Below are 21,824 nucleotides of genomic sequence, written 5' to 3'. Positions count from 1 at the left end.
AGGGGGTTTGGCACAGCTCTGGGCTCTTCCCAGCCCTGGAGAAGGAAAAGCTTCTCCCTGGCCAGAGAAAGAGTGAGGGGAGCAGGCTGTGTATTGCACTTGGCTGCAGAGCTCAGCACCAAGAAGGGGATGGGGCTGGCAGGATGTGACCCCACAGCCTGGCTAAAGGCTCCGGTGCCCACGGGGCTCCCCGGGGGGGAATAAGGCTCTGTGCTGCACCCTTGGAGGGCTCCTGGGCAGCAAGGGTGCTGTGTGTAAATGGAAGCACTGTCCTGGGGCTGTGCCCAAGGCTGAGGGGCTGGGATGGCACCCCGTGGGCTCTGCAGTGTGTGGGGTGGGTGCTCCTGCTCTCGGCTCAGGTGGCAGAAGGCTCCCGCGATCCTCAGCGAACAGTCCCACTGTGGGGCAGAGGTAGAGCGTGACAGGATGTCCCCAGAGATCCCCCAGCCCTACAGATTCACCCTTCCCCAGGCAGGATCCCAGCCTGGCTCACCAGCTCCCAGAAGGACGTTTGCAACAGGGGAGGGTTTCACTCTCCTCCTTCACCAGGCTCCGTCTCCGGGCGTTTCACCCCGGCTGGAGCCTCGGCTGCTGCGAGTGAGCTGGGCAGGGACCCACTCCTGGTGCCCCTCCCAGCAAGTGCAGCCCCTCAGGAGGAGAAGCAGAGCCCACAGCACTCCATGCAGATCTCCAGGCAGTCGGCTGACTCGCAACAGGCGTCGATGATGCCACAGTCCATGTCGCAGGGCAGGTCGCAGTCCGCGCACTCGCCCGAGTTGCAGCAGCAGCAGCAGATGCAGGAGTCCTCAGAGGTGCAGGAGCCACAGGTGGCACAGTCCAGCACGATGTTGCAAAGGGTCAGGAACTCACAGAAGAGGCAGGAGAGGATGCAATGGACACAGCAGTCTGTGGAGGAATACAGCCAGAGAGTGGGGAGGGGAAAAAGGAGTCTGGCTGGGTGAGACGGCACCGGCGGATGGATGCTCAGCCCCACGAGGGTGGAAATCCTCCCTCAGGAACTAATGGGAGGGGCTGGGAGCCAGGCATCACCCCCAGCACCCAGGGATGTGCCCAGCTGCCTGGGACATGCCCAGACCTCAAGATAGATCATCTTTAAGGGGCATGAGATGACCCCGCTCAGCACCCACCCTGCAGCAGGCTGCCAGGAGGGGAGCCCAGGTCTGGGATCCCGGTGGGCTGGAAGGATGATACACCACAGACCCCAAGGGCTGGAGAATGACCCTCCAGGAGAGCCAGTACCTTCTTGTGCCTCAATAGGGATGTGGGAAGAGGCTGACTTGGAGCTGCCCTTGCTCTTCTTGCTGCTCTGGCTGTTGATGGAGTGGTGTGACTGCAGCTTTCGGTGAGGTTTCTGGGTGCTGGGCAGGGGACGGAAGATCCCGTTCCCTGCGTCCCCGTTGGCACTGCCAGGGTCTGGCCCTCGCCCAGCACCGTTCTGCAGCAGGTGAGTGCAGGAGCTGGGGGTCTGTGGGGCTGCTCGTACCTGGGGCTGGCCTGGGGAGGGGAAAAAACCAGCACATTAACCCCCTTCCTGAAGTTCTCCACATGGGAACCTGGTGCCCAGCCAGAGATGAGGTAGTTTTGTGAGTGGGAAGAAATGATGCTGACAGATGCAGGGTCTAAGAGGATGGAGATGGAAAAGGAGATGCAGAAGAAGAGATGGTGGAGGGAAGGAGGCAAGAGGTTCCAGAGAGAGGAAGGGATGAAAAAAGAGCAAGAAATAAAAGACTTGTTGTGAAGGTTGTGCTGCAGCTGCCAAAAGTCAGCAGAGGACCTGCAGGAGGAGGCGTCCTGGGGTCCTGATGCTGCCAGCCCATGTGGGAGAGATGAAGCCACTGAGGCTGAGCAGAGTGGGCATGGAAGCAAGGTGAGACAAGGCTGAGGGGAAAGAGAAGAGCCTGTGGTTGCTTCCAGCCAAGAGCCATCCCTGTGCCAAGCCACTGTCCCACGAGCCTTGGGCACGATGCTGCCAGACGGGGCTCGTGGCCACCTCCATCATCCTCCATAGAGCCAGGGGAGGTGAAGTGTTACCGGAGAGCTGAGTTGCTCATCTCCCCCAGACTGCCTGAACTGGCCACTTAATTAAAGGTCTCCTCAGCCTCTGGCTGAACTTCTGTGCAGGAGGAGGAAAATAACTGTATCTGCTGTGTCTGTGCCTTGCTGCAGCCCTCGGGATGCTGCCGTCTCTCTGCGGTGGGGGAGAGGATTGGGAGCCCAGCACAAGGGAGGGGGGAGGTCAACCACCCACCCCCCCAGCAACACCAATGGAAGCCACAAATAAAATCCTGCCTGATGGTGCCAAACTTTGATTTTTTTCTCTCCTGTGGCAGTAAACAAGGGATGATTCAGGCAAGAGGCTCGAGGGCAAAGGCACCTCCGGCCGCACTGCAGGGGAACAGGAGCTGCTTTCTGTGCTGAGGCCGTGGGGCTCAGGGGACCCATGGGGTGGAGAAGGCACAGACAGCCCCTCTCAGTGGTGAAAATAGAAGAGAGGGAGGTGAAAAAATAACCCACAGGTGGATGGACCCAGACCAAGCTGAGCTGAGCATGGAGGAAGGTTGAACCGGTGCTCGCTGAGGCTTTGAAACACGCTGGGAAGGGAACTGAAAAGAACCAGGGCTGAGTGGGAAGAAGGGCTGGAGGCAGGAGAAGTGGGAGAAGGGCAGAAAGGAGAAATGGAAAACAGGTCTTGGATAAAATGGGATGTGTGTGTGTGACCCCCTCCTCAAAACAAACCAGCTCCTGGGGTGTCAGCTTCCCACACACCCTTCTGCCGTGCCCTCGAGCTGGTGGGCAACCTCGGTGCCCCATGGTGGGCAGGGGCTGAGCCCACAGACACCCAGGCAGCAGCTGTGGACAGCTTTGAGCACTGGGTTTCTCCAGGGGTTTGCAGCAACATACAACACACTGGCTTTGGCATCCTCAGACACATTCCTCAGATTAAACTGTTTGTAAATCAAAATCACACTCCGGCTCCAGCGAGTGGCAAAGGCAGCCAGCAATCACCCCTCTCAGTCAGCAAAAAGAGCTTCCCTTTCTATTCAGGAGAGCCTTCAACTCACAGGAGCCCAAAACTCTTCTGAAAGATGCCTTCCACCTGAGGTTTAGGTGGAGAAGTGGAGAATTCCCTCATAATGTGGGTGTCAGGGTAGGAGTAGGGGGGAATCAACCCACCTACAGCCTCCCCCATATCCTGGGTGGGAAATCAGGGCTTTGGGGGAAGCACCCTTGGCTCTTCAATGACCCAAAAACCTCCTGGCTGTTCACTTTGTGTTTCACCCCTGAGATGCTCCATGGCTCAGCTCAGGTGCCCCCACAGAAGTGTCCCCAGGCCTCGAGTGCAGATGCCCAGTGACCTCATGGCCATGGGCACCTCAGCAGAGTCTGCTGCTCTTGTCTGAAACTCAACACCCAGAGCCCCAAACCCACCATCCCCACTTTGACTGTTCCTAAACTGCCAGAGAGTGACTTATTTAAGAGCTGTGGCAGCCCCTGCAGAGCTGAGCCTGGCACCACTGGCACAAAAATGCCACCATCAGCCTCCTCTGGGAGAGTCTGTGCTCCCCACGTACTGCTGAAAGGGATCATTTGCCCCCCATGTGACCCCTTTAGAACAGCAGCAGTGGGATGCACTGGGGTGAGGAGGGGTGCACAGCCAGGGATGCTGCAGATGATGCTCTGCAGGGAGTTGAACCTCATTTCCAAGGGAGAAGAGGGGAAGGAGAGGTGGGGTTCCCTGCACCCAGCACCCAGACAAGCCCAGGTGTGGGTGGCCACATTCCTCCCAGCCTCAGGGCCAGTGGGGTGGCTGGGCTGGGGAGGGGGCTGTGTGGGGCTGAGCCATGCAGGGTGCAGCAGCCTGCAGCGTGACTCAGAGCTGCAGAATGTCTGTGGGCAGCCAGCCCAGCTCCCAGATGCTTTGCAAGGGCTCGAGCTCTGCTTGGGGAAACGTGCGCTCTCCTCGCTCCACGTACACCGGCAGGAGTGCCTGGATTTTGCTGTCCCCTCCCCTTCCCACCTCCCCCTGTCTGTACTTCAAAGTTTGTAGCCTCTTTCCCACCCTCCCTCTCCCCGTTGGGAAGCATTCATCCACTTCAGGCCCCTTGGAAGGGAAAGCTGCACCGTTCACATCCAACAAAAGGGGAACGGCTGTGTGTGCAGGGGCAGCCCGGGAGCAAAACCCTCAGCTCCAGGCTGGGGGCCAGGGAAAGGCTGGCCAGAGTGACTCCAGGAGAGTCTGGCCCCCGTCTCCCAGCTCTGCTCTCCTACCCTTGTAATGGGAAATGGAACACAGGCACCTCAGCCCCCCACCTCTGCTCCTTCCCCACCCTGGTTGTTCTCACAGCGTGGGGACCGGCGGGTCTGTGGCAGCAGAAATGGGGAGGTGCTGCTTGGTTCGGCCAAACTTCACTTCAGACAGCCCATCCCCTCCTCTGCTCCTTCAGGCTTTGCACCAGCCTCATCCTTGCCCCAGACACTCCAAGGCAAGAGCTGTCCCAATGGGAAGCATCTCCCTTTGCTCCACTCTCATGGCTGTGAGCACGGAGCCCGTTCTGCCAGATGCTCTCGCTGTGGCTTTGGGGGATGCTTCACTCAGCAGCTGGCTCCTTCTCCCAGAGGCTGATCCCTTTTCCCCTCTTGGCATCCAAACAGGACCCCAACACAACCAAGAGCTCCCCCTCCTCCCCCACAGCCAGTCCCAAGGACAGGGCAGCCAGAGGCATCGCTGCTGCTGGATCCCGCCCTTCACTTTCCCTGGCTCCCCATGACTCACACTCAGTTAAAGCCTTTTGCTTTGATGTGGGGAAGAGCAGCGAGAGGAGGAGTCGCTTCTCACCACAGCTGCCCTCCTTTTCAATGAGCCCTGCTCCTGCTCAGACAGCAGCAGCCCAAAGACCAGCACCCAGAGGTGTTGGGAGCCACATGTGTCAAAGAGGAGAGAAACACAGTCTGAAGGGCTGGAAGGGAGCTCCAAAGCTCATTCAGTGCAACCCCCCTGCCAGGGCAGCACCACCCAGAGCAGGGCACACAGGGACTCATCCAGATGGGGTTGGGATGTCTCCAGAGAAGGAGCCTCCACAGCCCCTCTGGGCAGCCCCTGCCAGTGCTCCCTCACCTCAACAGGGAACAAATTCCTCCTGCTGTGTCTCTGGAACCTCTTCTGTTGCAGCTTGTGCCCGTTGCCCCTTGTCCTGTCATTGGCCATCCCTGAGCACAGCCTGGCTCCAGCCTCCTCACACCCACCCTTGATGGGTTTGGAACACGACTGAGCTCACCAACACACGGCACAGGAGGCAAACACTCACATGTCACAGCTTCAGGAGCACCTGTGAGCTCGGCCCGAGGGCTCTTGGTCACGACTTTCCTGCACTCCTCGTCTCCCAGGGGCTTCTCCTGCCTCGTGGCCACGGGCCGGGCGAGCGGCCGCGCCTCTGCCGATGCTGCCGCTGGCGTCTGCCTTGGCGAGGGCTGCGAGGCCTCACCCGCCTCTGCAAGAGAAATGGGGTTGGAGCTGAGCACCCAAAGGTGCTGTGGGCACAGACCCCACTCACCCAAACCCCAGCAACCTGCAGCACAGCCCCAGCCACTGCCCACGCTGAGCCTCATGTCCTTGAGGGCAGGATGGGGCTGCAGAGGGCCCTGGGCAGGCTGGAGCCATGGGCTGAGGGCAATGGGGTGAGGTTTAACAAGGCCAAGGGCTGGGACCTGCACTTGGGCCACAACAACCCCAGGGAGTGTCACAGGCTGGGGCAGAGGGGCTGGAAAGCTGCTGGAGGGAAAGGGCCTGGGGGGGCTGGTGCCAGGGGCTGAACAGGAGCCAGCAGCGTGCCCAGGGGGGCAAGAAGCAAAGGGCATCCTGGCTGGGCTCAGCACTGGGGTGGCAGCAGGAGCAGGGCAGGGATTGTCCCCTGTGCTGGGCCCTGGGGAGGCTGCAGCTCCAGGGCTGTGTCAGTGCTGGGCCCCTCACTCACTGCCACAGGGACACTGAGGGGCTGCAGCGTGGCCAGAGCCGGGCACAGAGCTGGGGAAGGGGCTGGAGCACAAGGGGCTGGGGAGGGGCTGAGGGAATGGGGGTGTTGAGGCTGGAGAAGAGGAGGCTGAGGGCAGCCAGCAGCACTCTCTGACACTCCCTGACAGGAGGCTGTGGCTGGAGGTTGAGGTGAGGGGTCAGTCTCTTCTCCCAAGCAGTGAATGACAGGATGGGAGGAAATGGCATCAATTTGCCCCAGGGGAGGTTGAGGTTGGAGCCGAGGCAGAACTGTTTCCCTGAGAGGGGTGTGAGCCCCTGTGCCAGGCTGCCCAGGGAGCTGGGGGAGTGCCCAGCCCTGGAGGGATCCCAAAGCCCTGGAGCTGAGGTGCTGAGGGCCAGGGGTCAGTGCTGGGCTGGGCAGGGTGAGGGCAGGGCTGGCACTGCAGCAGCTTCAGGGGCTTCAACAACCAAAACCATCCTGTGGTTCCATAACAGCACTGGTCAGTGCTTTGGGACTGTGATGAACCAAACCCAGCTGCCCCTGTTGCTTTTGCAAGCCAGAGTACAGAGTGGGGGGAAGAGCTGGGGTGCTGCAAGAGATCCTGGGCTGGGGATGCACACTGGGGCTGCCATCACAGCAGCTGCTCACCCCACTGCAACGCCAGCGCCCGAGGTCCCACATTCCTGCTCTAAAAGCCAGGGGATCTGGTTACACTCAGCAGGCCAAGTTGGATTTTTCTTCCCCCACTTCCCATGAAAGAGCCACTGTCTTCCCTGCAGGAGCTGACTGCCACCTCCCCTCATCTTCCCATGTGCTCTGGGACAGGAGCAGCTCCCCCCAGGACCCCCTTGATGGGGCAAGTGAAAGCTGAAACAAGAGATTCCCCATGGGGATAAACCCTAATGCCACATCCCCCCTGCAGAAAGCCAGTGAGGAGAAGCCAAAACCACCTCTGGCAGAGCCAGCACTGTGAGCTGGGGGCTGGCTGCCTCCCATGGAGGGGTGTCTGGGGGGCTGCAGGATGATCAGTGCAATGCCATACTCCCCTCCCCTCACCCTCAGCCCCCTCCTCACTGCCCCATCCCTCTCCCCAGCACCCAGAATAGCAGAAGATTGCACAACAGGGGCTGGAGCACACTTTATATAAAACTAAATTATAGCTTGGGCAAAGGGAGGGAGACCAAACACCCATAATTTCCCTGGCTATAACAAGAGGTCCTACACACAGGCAGGCAAGGGAGGGTGGTGGAGGGGGAGAGAGACCTTGGACACTTCATCAGACTCAATATAACAAGAGGTCCTACAAGCAGGAGCTGGGGAGGGAGGCAGGCAGATCTCATATGTGTAATTATAAGGACTGTAACAAGAGGCCCTACATGGGAGGAGGAGGGTCCCATCCACAGCCAAGGGTGGGCAAGAGTGTGGACATGCTGCAGAGGGGCTGGAACCAGCCTTGCACAACCCACATGCCCATCCACCCACCTCAGATTCTACATGCAACCATCCTCTCTGCCCTCCCCTGGATGCTGATCCAGCCCAGGGGATCAGAGCTCCTGCAACAGGGGGGTTGCTGGGAAGGAAAGCTCATCCCTCTCACAGACAAGGAGATCTGGGGGCTTAACCAAGGCAAGATTGGTTCCAAATCCCAAGCAGAGTGGGGGCATGTGAGCCTCAGAAAGGAGAAAACTCATTCTCAAGACCTGGGAATGCCCAGTGCAAGGGAGAGGAGAGGAGAGGAGAGGAGAGGAGAGGAGAGGAGAGGAGAGGAGAGGAGAGGAGAGGAGAGGAGAGGGAGGAGGAGAGGGAGAAGGGGAAGGAGAAGGGGAAGGTGAGGAGGCTGTCATCTACCCAAAGATGTTTGTGCATAGGTGTGGTATAGAGGTGAATAATAATCACACATTGCTGCATCTGAGTCCTCTGTCATGTCCCAACCTGGACTGACCTGAGTCAGGCCTTGCAGCATTAAGTCAGCACCTGATCTAAAGCCTGTTAACATCAGACATGAAACACCTGATGGCTCTGGATGAAGCCCTGAGTCAGAGGTAAGTGGTGCAGAGCATGGAGGGTGCAGCTCCCACAAGGTCCCTGGGAAGGGATCTGAGCTGCCAACCACCAGCATAGGCAGGGAGCTGCTCCAGTTCCTGCTATGAGATGCCCAGAGTGTGCTCAGGGCTTAAGAATCAATAGCCAAGACTTTGGGTTGCTCAGAGAAGCTCCATTACAGATTCCCTGCCCTCACCCCCAAGGTCAGCACTCCAATCACAGCTTATACAGGGGGAAAAGAGCTGGGACCATCAGGTGCTGGAGCACAAGAGCTGGCACAAGCTCCAGCTGATCCCTGCCTCTGCCAGGGCTGCCCTCAGCACATCCCTCACTCCCTCTGTGCTCATTCCTGAGGGGCTGAGCACAAGGAAGGTTTGTTTAGAGCCTGAGCTCTGTGAGAAAGAGTTGCTGAGCCCTCAGGATGGTGAGTACCAGCGGGTGCTGAGCCAAGGCTCGTTTCTGCCATGTCCACTTCACACACATAATTACCCTGCACAACAAGAGGTCTCACACACAACCACAGCCACACAGGGAGGAAGATGGCAATTAAATTAACTCCCACTGGAACAAGGTGGCCAGAAGAGAAGACAAAAATAAGACAGGAAAGAAATGTGGGTAAGCTGGTCCTTCCCTGCCTTATCCAGCCTCAGTTCCCTGCTGCTGCAGGGCAGGGGGGAGTGGGAAGGGGATGCTGACCCCCAAGTGCATGGCAACCCCTGGGAGGAGATGAGCAAGGGATGTGTCTGCCCTCCTGGTCACAGCCTGAGTGTAGGGGCAGCCAGACATGTGTGGGCTCAGCATAAACCCCACAGCCTCCTGCCCCACAGTTTGCTGGATCTGGGAGCTTCCCAAGCACCGTCCAACCCATAGAGAACCCCAGCATGGTGGGGATTGGAAGGGCCCTGCAGAGATGCTCCAGCCCCTGCTAAAGCAGCTTCCCCTGGCTCAGGGGGCACAGGAACGTGTCCAGGTGGGGCTGGAAACCTCCTGAGAAGGAGCCTCCACACCCTCCCTGGGCAGCCTGGGCCAGGGCTCCCTCACCTCAGCACCAAAGGACTTGCTCCTCCTGTGCCAGTGGCACTGCCTGATGTTCTATCAGCCCTTGTCCTGGCACTGGGTGCTACATAAAAAAGACTGGCCTCATCCTCTGAACACCAGCCCCTTGGGTATTTGTAAGTGTTGATGTGACCCCCTCAGCCTTCTCCAGACTGAACAGCCCCAGGTCCCACAGCCTTTCCTCACAAGGAAGATGCTCCATCTCCTCAGCATCTTGCTGGCCCTGCACTGGCCTCTCTCCAGCAGTTCCCTGTCCCTCTGCAGCTGGGGAGCCCAGAACTGGATGCAGTACCCCTGGGGCCTCCTCTCCCTGTCACCAGGGCAGGGACTGCCTTCTCCCCTCCCTTGCTAACACCCTGCTGTCACCAGAACAAGACTGAGCTTGACTTCAACCAGTCAGGTTCAAAACCAACCACAAGCCCAGACAAAACACAGCCCAAGCCCTAAGCAGAGCCAGCCCTCAGGATGGGTCACCCATCCCCTTCCCTGGCTGCACCTGGCCAGGACAAACACTCATCACTCGCCAGAGGAACAGCCTGGGAGCAGAGTCCAGGTCCCCACTCCCAAATTCTACACCAGAAGCTTGGTAATGCAACACAGGGAGAGCAACTCATGTGCTTTGCTTTTGAGAATGAGAGATAAGAGAAAGCATTTAAAAATAACAGGCCAGGCTTCAATAAATCACAGCACTGCTGCAAGGTACAAAAGATCAGGGAAGCTGATAGATGTGGAATGACTTTCTTTGCCTCCTGGTTGCCAAGCCCACGAGGTGCACATGGGGCAGGATTTCTGCCCTATTCTCCCCACTGACAAAGTCCAAATCCACCCAGTGCAAAAGCCTCAAGACAAGCAGTGAGCTGCAAAGCCCACTGAGGATTGCAGAGGTGAGAAAAGGAGGAGGGAGGGGAGGAGAAGCTGCAAGGTTCTGTTGGCTTTAGCTGAGAATACTCCTGTAAAGGCAAACACAGACAAAGCCTCCCTTCTTTGCATCATCACTGTCTGCAGGAGCTTCTGAGACAACCACCAGTTGTTCTGCTGAGGGGAACAGAAGTATCTGTGCTTTGGGTGGGAGGGTGTGCTTCATTCCTGATGAGCTTGCAGGACTGAGCAAAGCCACCCCTGAAGCACTGGACAAACAGAAGGAATCAGCAGTATGTGTCAGCAGTTGGTGAGAGCATTTGGCCACAGCAGGACAGGGCAGAGCTTCACAAGGCAGAACTTCTCCAGCAGCACAAACAAGAGCTGCACCACAGCATCACACAGCTCACAGGGACCTGGGAAGGAACTGAGGATGTGGGAAGATGCAAAGCTAGAGTCATGCTTCTGGGTTAAACCCACCCAGGTTGTCTCATGGCTCCTGCTCAGCTTCCCTGAGCTGTCACAATGCATCAGATGATCTGCTGGGGATCTCTGATTTATCTGCCCCAAGTGTTTTTGGCTCAAGAGGGTGAAATCCAGCAGGAGGAGGTGGATGGACACCTCACCAGCCTGACACGTACCCATCACCCTGCACATGGCTGCATGCCAGCAACAGGCAGCACAGGAGAGAAAAATGCCTCCAACACACAGCAGCTAAAGACAGGTTTGGACTGGTGAGCTCAGGAACAAATCCCAGCTCTTCAGCAGGCAGCCTGTCTGGATTTAGGTGGTGTCAACTCATTGCAAAAGGGAGCGAGAAGGGTCTCGACACGTCTGGCTCCATGTCTGAGCTCTTCTGGACCTGAAGAGCATCTAAATGTAACTCCATGGAGATGCCCAGGAGAGCCTCCCATCCCTCCTCTCTGCTTTTAATCCCTCAGGAATGGCTGGTCAGGGAAGAGATAATGTTGTCTGGAGACACAGCCAGCCAGTCTAGCGAGGGCTCTGCCATGAACAACACGCTACCTCGCAGCAATATTTAGTTTGGGAGCTTTCTAATCTGCTTCATGCAGATAAAACCAGCTTGTAATCTCTCTTGGTTTTTCCTGCACATGCTGCCTGGCCCAATCAGGTGCCTGTCTGACCTATTCAAAGGGATATTTCAGAGCTTGATTAAGTGGTTTCAAGTGCAGAAGAGACGGCACTGAAGCAAATCCCTTCCAATCCCACGAGCCAGGCTGGAGGAGAGGAACGTAAAACTCTGGTCTGAAAGTTTGCTCAACTGGGAAAAATCCAAATGGCTTATTTACATTCAGTCTGAAATTAATGCACTACAGCATTTGCAGATTCTGTGATGTGCAGAGGAAAAGGAGGGTGAGAGGGGAAGGTGGAGAAATGCCCAAAGCTCCTGAGCACGCCTGGGACACATCCAGCCCAGCTTTTGCTTTGCTTTCCCTCTCAGAAAGGGTTTGTCCCAGTGTGTCTCTGCTCACCTGGGCAGTGCTGTGGATAAACAGTTTGATTGTAGGACAATGAAGAATCTGGTCCAAAAAAAAAAGAGATGGGTTTCTATGAAAAGTTACTTCCTAAATGCACAAAAAAACCCCAAACCAACACGCAAAACAAAGCCACAAAACCCCCAAATAGCCTGCCAGCCTGGGAGATGTTATTATTTGTTATTTATAGCCATTGGGTGGGTAGGAAGAGAGGAATTTTGGGCTGGCCAGACAGGCCAGGAGCAGCATCTATCCATCCATGTTGAGTGCTCAACCTTGGCTGAAAGCTCCTCCAGTGAGAAAACCCCAATGCTGGGCTGGGCTGGGCTGGGTTTGGGGCACAGGTGTCCCTACAAACACCAAAAGGTCCTTGTTGACCTAATCAGGTCCTGCAAAGGAGGCACAAAGCAAACCTGATGGAAGAGTTGCTTTCACCTGACAACAAGGACATGGGGCTGGTGGGGATGAACCTCAAGGAGCAATCAAATCCCTGTGAGAATCGTGCACCTCTGTCACTGCAGCAAGGGTGAGGAACTGGTCCTTATACAGGAATAAGGCATTTAAGACCTAGCTATTAAGGCAGCATTGGGGACTGTAGCTGCAGGTGTAAGGGAAGAAGCAATCCCTAAGCCTAAACTGGAGACAAGGGACAACCCAACCTGCCCCAGGACATAAAGCAGACCCAGCAGGACCAGGCCAGCCCATCTCCCAGCATCAAGCCTGAGCTCTGCCTAAATCAAAGAGCAACAGGTAACATTCCCAACATACCACAGGGCCAAGAGGTGGAGGAAAATGATGGGGAAAGGCAAAGGGCCAAAGGCTCAACCCAGGGTTGAGTCAACTTTCATTGGCTTTTGGGAGCACCCCAGTGCTGGCTAACCTGCCAGGCTGGCCAGAGGGATGTCAGGAGGTTCAACGAGGGCAAGGGCAGAGTCCTGCAGCTGGGGAGAACAACCCCCTGCACCAGCACAGGCTGGGGGTGACCTGCTGGAGAGCAGCTCCAGGAGAGAGACCTGGCAGTGCTGGCTGAGAATAAACTGCCCATGAGCAGCAACGTGGGCTCGTGGGCAAGGCCAATGGCAGCCTGGGGGCAGCAAGAGAGTGTGGGCACAGGGCCAGGGAGGTTCTGCTCCCCCTCTGCTCTGCCATAGCTGCTGAGGCCTCATCTGGAGTCCTGGGGCCAGTTCTGGGCTCCCCAGCTGCAGAGGGACAGGGAACTGCTGGAGAGAGGCCAGTGCAGGGACACCAAGATGCTGAGGGGATGGAGCATCTTCCTTGTGAGGAAAGGCTGTGGGACCTGGGGCTGTTCAGCCTGGAGAAGAGAAGGCTGAGGGGGGACCTTATGAACACTTTTAAGTGCCTAAAGGATGGATGTCAGGAGGATGGAGAAACACTCTTTTCTCTGCAGTGCCAGGACAAGGGCTGACGGGCATCAGCTGGGACACAAACAGTGCCCCTGGCACAGGAGGAGCAAGTCCTTTGGTGCTGAGGTGAGGGAGCCCTGGCCCAGGCTGCCCAGGGAGGGTGTGGAGGCTCCTTCTCAGGAGGTTTCCAACCCCACCTGGACACGTTCCTGTGCCCCCTGAGCCAGGGGAACCTGCTTTAGCAGGGGCTGGATGAGCTCTGCAGGGCCCTTCCAGCACCCACCATACTGGGATTGTATGAAAACCCTCATTCCACAGAAGGTGATCCTGCAACATCCCAGGTGTCCTTAAGGAGGAACAATTTTCCTCAAAGCCTGGACAGCAGATAAAATGATGCCTGTCAGATCCAGGCAGATTCTGGGAATTACAGAGTAAGGAGCCACACCACTGAGCTGGGAAAAATTATGGAGACTTTAATTAAGGACCACACCAGTGCAGTAATTGTGTAACCTTACAGGGTCAGAGCAGCACAGGTTCTGCCAGGGAAAATTTGTGTCTATCCAACCTACTAAGAGTCCTTCTAAAAACTTAATTGAAGAGCAGATACATGTGAGCTGGTGGACATCATTAGTAACAAGAATAATAATTTGCACTTATGCAGAACCTTTCATCCTGAGATCCAGCCAGCACTTAGTTTTAAGGCAGTGCCCCTCACACATCACCCAATCTCCAGGAGTTTTATATGAGCACAGTCACAGCTCTAAGGTGCTGTGAAACAGAATGTTCTCCCTGCTCAGCCAAGGTGGGGAAACTGAGGCACATCAAAGGGATTTGCACACAGCAACATCTTATTGCAATGGAACCCAACACTTGGCATCACAGAATCATAGAATGGTGGGGGTTGGGAGGGATCTCTAGAGCTCATCCAGCCCAGCCCCTGCTAAAGCAGGTTCCCCTGGCTCAGGGGGCACAGGAACGTGTCCAGGTGGGGTTGGAAACCTCCTGAGAAGGAGCCTCCACACCCTCCCTGGGCAGCCTGGGCCAGGGCTCCCTCACCTCAGCACCAAAGGACTTGCTCCTTGTGTTGAAGTGGCACTGTTTGTGTTCCAGCTGGTGTCCATCAGCCCTTGTCCTGGCCCTGGACACCACAGAAAAAGACATGGCCCCATCCTCCTGACACCCACCCTTTAGGTACTTGTGAGTGTTGAGTTCCCCCCTCAGCCTTCTCCAGCATGACCAGCCCCAGGGCTCACAGCCTTTCCTCCTCACAGAGATGTTCCAGTCCCCTCATCACCTTTGTAGCCCTTCTGTAGCCCAGTGCATGCACACTGAGTTGGGGCTTCTCCTAAGCACAGACCCCAGAGCAGCTTCAGAGGAGCTGCAGCATGGCCCAAAGGGGCCTGGGGCGAGGTGAAAACAAACCCTTCTGCTGAGGTCAGGGGGCAGGAAGGCAGCCAGGCTGGCCAGAGATGAAGCCATTGGGTGGAGTGAGTAATTGCTCCTGGAGACAAGCAGCTGACCTGCTCCCTGGCGATGCAAAGGCACAGCCCTGGCACCGAAAGCAGCGCAACCGGGTGAGCACCATCCTGCCCTGGGCACAGCTACCCACAGTGGGGCAAGGAGCTGGTGCTGGGACCGTCCTGTGCACCCACAGAGCACCCCAAGAGATGAAACACTGGGGAAAGTGCTTCCCAAAGCTACTGCTCCCTGATGTGCCCTGTCACAGAGCTGGGGATGCACCAGTGACGTGAGACCAGAACAAGGAGGGGACCTTCCCCTCAAGTCAAACACCAAGGGGGGCTGCCAAAGGCCAGAGATGGGCAAAAGCATGTGTGCATGTGGTTGTAGTGGGAAAAAACTGAAGATTGGGATTCAGGGAGGGGAAAAAAATTCCCATTTCCCCATCCCTGCTGCTCATCCCCATCAGCACAGCACGAGCTCAGCACCCTGCAAAGGCACCGAGGCTCCCGGTGCCCATCCCACAGGAGGCTGCACAGGACAGGGCTCAAGCAGAGGCAGAGCTCTGGGAAAAAAATCAGGCTAACTGCAGCAAATGCCCAGAGGACACTTTAGGTTTCTGCAACTAATAAGACTCGAGCAGGCGCTTTCCAAGGAAATTCAATCAGGAGCTGGAGCTGGAGCGGGACACAAGCAGCACAGCCCTGAAGGGCCTGGCTTTGTTTTCCTCCAAACCAGAGACACTTGAAAAAAGACAGAAATCTGTCTCTTTTTTTGGGGAGGGGAGGGTGGTGGTGAGAGTTTTCTACTTGTTCAAAGCAAAGAAAGAAATGAAGCATTGTCATGAGGAGCTGAGAAGGTCGGAAAGGCAAACAAATGAGTCTGTTGGTGCACAAAAGTCTCTGTCTGGGGTAAGAAATATAATTGTTGGTTACTTCTGGGGGTTTTCTTTGGCTTCTTTGCACTTAGAGGATGTCTGCATGCAAATCTGGAACCAGTTGCATTTAAATCAGTGCTGAGAGATGCAAAGACCCTTTTATCTTACCATCCGAGAAGCTTTTTGCCTTTGTTCCTGCCCCCCACACAAGGCAGAAGGGAGTCCCAGGGATGGGTACCCCAGTGATGGTGGCACTGATGGCTGCCCAGTCTCCCCTGGCCACAGCCCCACAGTGCTCAGAGCATCAGGAGCCCAGGGTAAAAGTGGCAGCACCCTTGTGCAGGCAGGATTTTGGGTGAGCAGGGCAGAGCCAGTCGCTGCCCTGTTGTGTTGTGTTGCTGGGGCTGTATGAACACAACAGCTTTCTGCCTCCTGTTTACACCTCTGAGCAAATTGGGAACAGGCAGAAAGAATTAAAGGGAAAAAAGAATGTGTGTGTGTGTGTTTGTGTGTGTTTGTGTGTGTGTGTGTGTCCTGTCCCTGCTCTGTTCCAAGCAAAGAGCCACTGAGCAGCCGGCGCCTGAGGCTGAGCTGGGACACAGACACGAGGGGGGACGTGGAGGGGGGATGTGGTGCTGGCCCCACACAGCACATGGGACAGGAGGGAGCTGGGAGTGAGCAAAGTCAAACCCAAGGGAAAGATGTTTCTGCTGGAGATAGATTTACTTCAAGCCTTCTTCCATGGGTTTGTTTCCCCCTGTCCTCGCTGTCCCTGTGCCCCCTCCTCATCCTCCCTGAGGAGGAAGCCCAAACAGAACCTCATCAGCCATACTTTCTGTTTTCTCCTGTTTTCTGTTAATTCCTCACCAAAATTATTACACCCCAGTACTCCACACAGGCAGACAATGGCCTCTTCTCTCTGAGGCTCCTCTGCAAACTACCTATTGGTGGCTATTTCAAGGGTTTGCTTCACAACATGCCCATCCCTCCTGGGCAGGAGGAGGCTGAGGATGGCACTGGCCCCACCTCCAGACATGCCAAGGGACAAACTCTGGGAAATGGGCTTCGTCTCAGGCTGGGAAATAGGACCAAGCACTGTGATGCCAACCTGACTCTGCCCACAACACGCTCATTTTGAGCCAAACCACTCCAGCACCCCAGTTTCCCCATTGCTTTCATGGGCTGTGTTACCAAAGTCACTGGTTTGGTTTGCCAAGCATCAGAAAGGGAGGTTGAGCACAAATTCCCAGGCTCCACGTTGCGTGACAGAGCCTCTGGACACTGCCCAAGCCATCATGGCTCTGCACTGACACGTCACGAGGCCAAACAGGCATGAAAGACAACCCAGACCCTGTCCATTCATTGCTCATCAGAAAACAAAAAGGCCCCAAATAAGCAAGCAAGAAGTCATGCAAGGAAGAATTCAGAGCTCAAGGCATGCAACAGGAAAGCTGCTCTCTGAGACAGGGCAGGTATATTCTCTCAGCATCAAATCTGACCCCTGAAGCCTGGGCAGATGGAAGTCAATGGTGTTCTGGAGACCCCCTTAATCCCTCTCATGATGCATGATGCAAAAGGTGGGTCTAAAGGAGGCAAATTTGGTCCAGCTCTGCCTCGAGTTTGTGTGGCCTGAGTCCAGGCTCCCTCCTGGGAGGAGCTGGAGAAAGGGAGAGTGGGTTAGGGGCTGGTTTGGGATGGAGGCGACATCCTTTTCCCATGGGCACATCACATCAAGCACTCAGGACTGCTCAGACCCCACACACCTGGGCCAGACCCCCAGCTCCTGCTCAGGGCACTGAGAGTCTGAACCATGCTCTGCTTACACACTGCTCCTGTGCAGCCAGTGCCTGGCAAGGCAGAAAATCCTCAAGGCCACTTCCCTCAATGCATTTACCTGATTTCTAAACTACTTTTATGATCTCATAGGAGCTGGCACACAGCTCTTAACCCAGGCTAGGTGGCAAGTTCCTAACCCAGCTCCTAACTCAGGCTAGGTGGCAAGTTCCTAACTCAGCTCCTAACCCAGGCCAGGTAGCAAGTTCCTAACCCAGCTCCTAACCCAGGCTAGGTGGCAAGTTCCTAACCCAGCTCCTAACCCAGGCCAGGTGGCAAGTTCCTAACCCAGCTCCTAACTCAGGCCAGGTGGCAAGTTCCTAACCCAGCTACTAACTCAGGCCAGGTGGCAAGTTCCTAACCCAGCTCCTAACCCAGGCCAGGTGGCAAGTTCCTAACCCAGCTCCTAACCCAGGCTAGGTGGCAAGTTCCTAACCCAGCTCCTAACTCAGGCCAGGTGGCAAGTTCCTAACCCAGCTCCTAACTCAGGCCAGATGGCAAGTTCCTAACCCAGCTCCTAACCCAGGCTAGGTGGCAAGTTCCTAACCCAGCTCCTAACCCAGGCTAGGTGGCAAGTTCCTAACCCAGCTCCTAACTCAGGCCAGGTGGCAAGTTCCTAACCCAGCTCCTAACCCAGGCTAGGTGGCAAGTTCCTAACCCAGCTCCTAACTCAGGCCAGGTGGCAAGTTCCTAACCCAGCTCCTAACCCAGGCTAGGTGGCAAGTTCCTAACCCAGCTCCTAACCCAGGCCAGGTGGCAAGTTCCTAACCCAGCTCCTAACCCAGGCTAGGTGGCAAGTTCCTAACCCAGCTCCTAACTCAGGCCAGGTGGCAAGTTCCTAACCCAGCTCCTAACTCAGGCTAGGTGGCAAGTTCCTAACCCAGCTCCTAACCCAGGCCAGGTGGCAAGTTCCTAACTCAGCTCCTAACCCAGGCCAGGTAGCAAGTTCCTAACCCAGCTCCTAATCCAGGCTAGGTGGCAAGTTCCTAACCCAGCTCCTAACTCAGGCCAGGTGGCAAGTTCCTAACCCAGCTCCTAACCCAGGCTAGGTGGCAAGTTCCTAACCCAGCTCCTAACTCAGGCCAGGTGGCAAGTTCCTAACCCAGCTCCTAACCCAGGCTAGGTGGCAAGTTCCTAACCCAGCTCCTAACCCAGGCTAGGTGGCAAGTTCCTAACCCAGCTCCTAACCCAGGCTAGGTGGCAAGTTCCTAACCCAGCTCCTAACCCAGGCCAGGTGGCAAGCTCCCATGCAAAAGCTTTTCTGCACTAGGTCTGTGTGTTAGCAGTTCACCATTTCCCACCTGGAGAGGAAAAGGAACAGAAGGAAATGCAGAGCAATGGGCTCCACACGGCCCCTGAGGCTGCCTGAGCCCTGGGACACGGCTGCAGCACTGAGCAGCACAGGAGCCCAGCCGGGAAGCAGAGCCTGCAGCATCCAGCTGGAAAAGCAGGGGGAAGAGAACAAGAGGATGTATTCTCCAAGATTTGGGCCCAGCCATGCTCCAAGCCAAAGCCAACAAGGGGAGAGAGATCCAGCTGTGCTAAGCTCAGTTTCTGTACATCCTGGTGCTCAGCCCTGAGGGGCAGCCGCTTTGGGAGCACGTGGGGGGCTTGGTCCCGGGGTGGATTTGGCCCCTTTTGTGTCTGGTCTGAGAGCACACACCACGGTGTGTTTCACCTCTCACCATCAGCTTCCTGCCCTGGCAGTTTTTTTCCTCTCACATCAGGACTTTTAATGCGGTTTCAGCACGTGAAGCTTGGCAGGAGCCGACCCAGCACAGCGGGACAGCAGCGCCGGGTCCCGGGCAGAGCCAGCACGGCGCCGGGACCCCCGGAGGGGCTCAGCTCTGCCCCGTGCAAAACGGGAGGGTTCCCAAAACCTTTCCATCCGATCCTGCCTCGTTGCGTCCATCCCATGTGAGATGGGATGGGGAAGGGGCCCTCCCAGCCCCGTCCCATCCCATCCCCTGGAGCTGCAGAGCAGCCCCCCCCCTCCCCGGCCTCTTTACACTCCTCCCCCGGGGGGTTGTTGTTTAACCCTTTGCGCTGGCCCCGCGCCCCGCCTGCCCCGTGAGCTTGGCCGGGTTACAGAAACTACTGCAAAGTTTGTGCTGTAACTCCCCCCGGGCCTGTCTGCATCTGCTGTGCTCGCACCGCGCCAGGGACACGCACACGGACACGCACACGGACACGCACACGGGCCGGGGCACAAACACGCGCTGGGCTGCGCACAGGGATGCGCTGGCACGCACACACTCGGGCCTCACTCAGGCACACCCCCTGCAACGGTGTACACACACTGCCACGCACCCCCTCGACTCCCTCCGGCTGCGTACTCCCCGTCCACGCACCGTCCTCACCCGCAGGACCCCGGAGCTGCGCTTACACGCACCCTCCAGCCCCCTCCTCAGCCGCGTACCCCCATCCACGCAACACCCAGCCCCCCTCAACCGCACCCCCAGCCCCGCTCAGCCGCGCACCCCCATCCACGCAACCCCCCAGCCCCCCAGCCGCGTACCCCCATCCACGCAACACCCAGCCCTCCTCAACCGCACCCCCAGCCCCGCTCAGCAGCGCATCCCCATCCACGCAGCCCCCCAGTCCCCCCCAGCCGCATAACCCCATCCACGCAACTCCCAGCCCCCCTTAACCGCACCCCCAGCCCCGCTCAGCAGCGCACCCCCATCCACGCAACTCCCAGCCCCCCTTAACCGCACCCCCAGCCCCGCTCAGCAGCGCACCCCCATCCACGCAACCCCCCAGCCCCCCAGCCGCGTACCCCCATCCACGCAACTCCCAGCCCCCCTTAACCGCACCCCCAGCCCCGCTCAGCAGCGCACCCCCATCCACGCAGCCCCCCAGTCCCCCCCAGCCGCATAACCCCATCCACGCAACCCCCCACCCCCCCAGCCGGGCACCCCCATCCACGCAACCCCCCAATCCCCGCTCAGCCGCGCACCCCAATCCATGCAACCCCCAGCCCCCCTCAACCGCACCCCCATCTCCTCTCAGCCGCGTGCCCCCATCCACGCAACTCCCAGCCCCCCTCAACCGCACCCCCAGCCCCCCAGCCGCGTACCCCCATCCACGCAACCCCCCAATCCCCGCTCAGCCGCGTACCCCCATCCACGCAACTCCCAGCCCCCCTTAACCGCACCGCCAGCCCCGCTCAGCCGCGCACCCCCATCCACGCAACCCCCCAGCCCCCAGCCGCGTGCCCCCATCCACGCAACCCCCGGCCCCCCTCAACCGCACCCCCAGCCTCCCAGTCCCGTACCCCCATCCACGCAACCCCCCAATCCCCTCCTCAGCCGCGCACCCCCATCCACGCAACCCCCAGCCCCCAGCCGCGTACCCCCATCCACGCAACTCCCAGACCCCCCCAACCGCACCCCCAGCCCCCCCAGCCGCGTACCCCAATCCCCGCACCCCCCCCCGCCCCAGCCCCCCGGAGCCGCTCTCACACACCACGAGCCCCCTCCACCCGCAGCCCCCCGAGCCACGCACACCCCCCCCCACACACACACCCCCCACTCCCCGCACACGCATCGTCTCCAGCAACTCCCCCCGGGGCCATACACCCCGCGACCCTACACCCAGCTCCCCTCAGCCCTACCACCCCCAATCCCCACGCGTGAACCCCGCAAACCACCCCCCACTCCCCCCGTACCTGTCTGCGGGGCCGGCTCGGCTCGGCGGGGCTCCGGGCGGCTCGGCCGGTGGTCGCTGTGCTGGGACATCGGAGAGGGGCGGGCAGGGCTCGGGGAGCCGCGGGGCAGGGGTCGGGGGGCTGCGGGCAGCGTGCGGGCTCAGCGCTCACCTGAGGCCCCGCGGCCGCCGCGCCTCGGCCCGGCCCCGCGCCCGCCCCCGCCGCGCATCCCCGGCCCCGCCGCCCGGGAACGAGCCGCTCGGGGCCGCGGGCTGGGCTTTGGGGCTTTGGAGACTTGTGTTTTCTTTCTTCTCGCTTCAAAAAACAGCTGCAAAACGCAGCAAAAGTCTGCGAGGACAGACAAACAACGGCCCGCTGCCGCCGCGCTGCGCGGGGAGGGACGCACGGACGGACGGACGGACGGACGGACGGACGGGAGGGAGGGAGGGAGGGAGGAGGGGGAGGAAAAGTTTCTTTTGGGGGATGGAGCAGAGCCGGGGAGGGGAGAGGCACAGGGCAGGCAGAGGTTGCTTGGCTCCCAGGGCCAGCCGTGAATTTGCTCGGTTCTAACTGCGCTTTCGGCTCAGTGGTGGGTTCCCCCACCCCAAAAAATGACCCCTGGTGAGGTGAGGTGGGGGATCAGTGCATGGAGCTCCCACTACCCAGCTCTGCTCCAGCCCCTCGGGTGGGTGCCCCAAGCTGCCTGCTCAGAGCCCAAGCAGGGGAGTGAAGAAGGTGCTTTTGTGCATCCTGGAGAAAGCTTCTGCCTCCCTCTGCCTGCCTCAGTTTCCCCGACTGAGGTTCAGCTCCTTGAGGGTGATACCTGGGGGTGTTGGGATTGGAGGTGACAATCAAGCCCCAAGCTTGAAACCAATATTTTAAGCGCTTTCCAAATGGGCCAACCAGGGTTTTGCAGTGAGGGGACCCTGCCAGCCTCTGTCATCACTTCCCAGACATTCCCAGGGGTCTGGGTGACAGCTCGATGTTGCAATCCAGACCTTTGCAATCCTCTGGGTTCCCAGAGCAGGGCTGAACCCATGGCACGGCCCCGGGTGCCTCCTCACAGCCCCGGTGATGCCATAACCCTGCTGCCATCTCCCACGCTGTGCTGCAGCACTCGCTGTGGCGAGGGATGAGGGGAAGGCGCTGAGACGTCACCACGTGTAAAGGAAACGGGCTGGGAGGGGGAAATGAGGC

General features: G+C 58.2%; 1 protein-coding gene across 1 annotated transcript; it reads right to left on the bottom strand.

Annotated features, from left to right (window-relative positions):
* Positions 1–649: 649 nt before the first annotated feature.
* On the bottom strand, positions 650–20,718 carry MDFI (MyoD family inhibitor). The gene is made up of 5 exons (XM_062013877.1): positions 20,649–20,718; positions 19,133–19,202; positions 5,328–5,533; positions 1,261–1,515; positions 650–906 (listed from the first exon to the last, which is right to left on the bottom strand). The coding sequence occupies exons 1-5, from the start codon at positions 20,716–20,718 to the stop codon at positions 650–652; spliced, it is 858 nt and encodes a 285-aa protein (XP_061869861.1).
* Between the last annotated feature and the right edge of the window lie 1,106 nt (positions 20,719–21,824).

This window comes from Colius striatus, chromosome 22 (genome assembly GCF_028858725.1).
Source record: "Colius striatus isolate bColStr4 chromosome 22, bColStr4.1.hap1, whole genome shotgun sequence".
Taxonomy (NCBI): Eukaryota; Metazoa; Chordata; class Aves; order Coliiformes; family Coliidae; genus Colius; species Colius striatus.
This window is presented reverse-complemented; position numbering and strand designations above follow the sequence as displayed.

Bases quoted from the DNA above. Each gene is read 5' to 3' on its own strand.
- MDFI (XM_062013877.1), bottom strand. From the start codon at position 20,718: ATGTCCCAGCACAGCGACCACCGGCCGAGCCGCCCGGAGCCCCGCCGA. The intron at 5,534-19,132 runs GTGCGAGCACAG...TTGGGTGCTCAG, and splicing joins GTGTGCGTGTCCCTGGCGCG to CTCCAACCCCATTTCTCTTG. The intron at 1,516-5,327 runs GTGAGTGTTTGC...TCCCCTCCCCAG, and splicing joins TGCTCCTGAAGCTGTGACAT to GCCAGCCCCAGGTACGAGCA.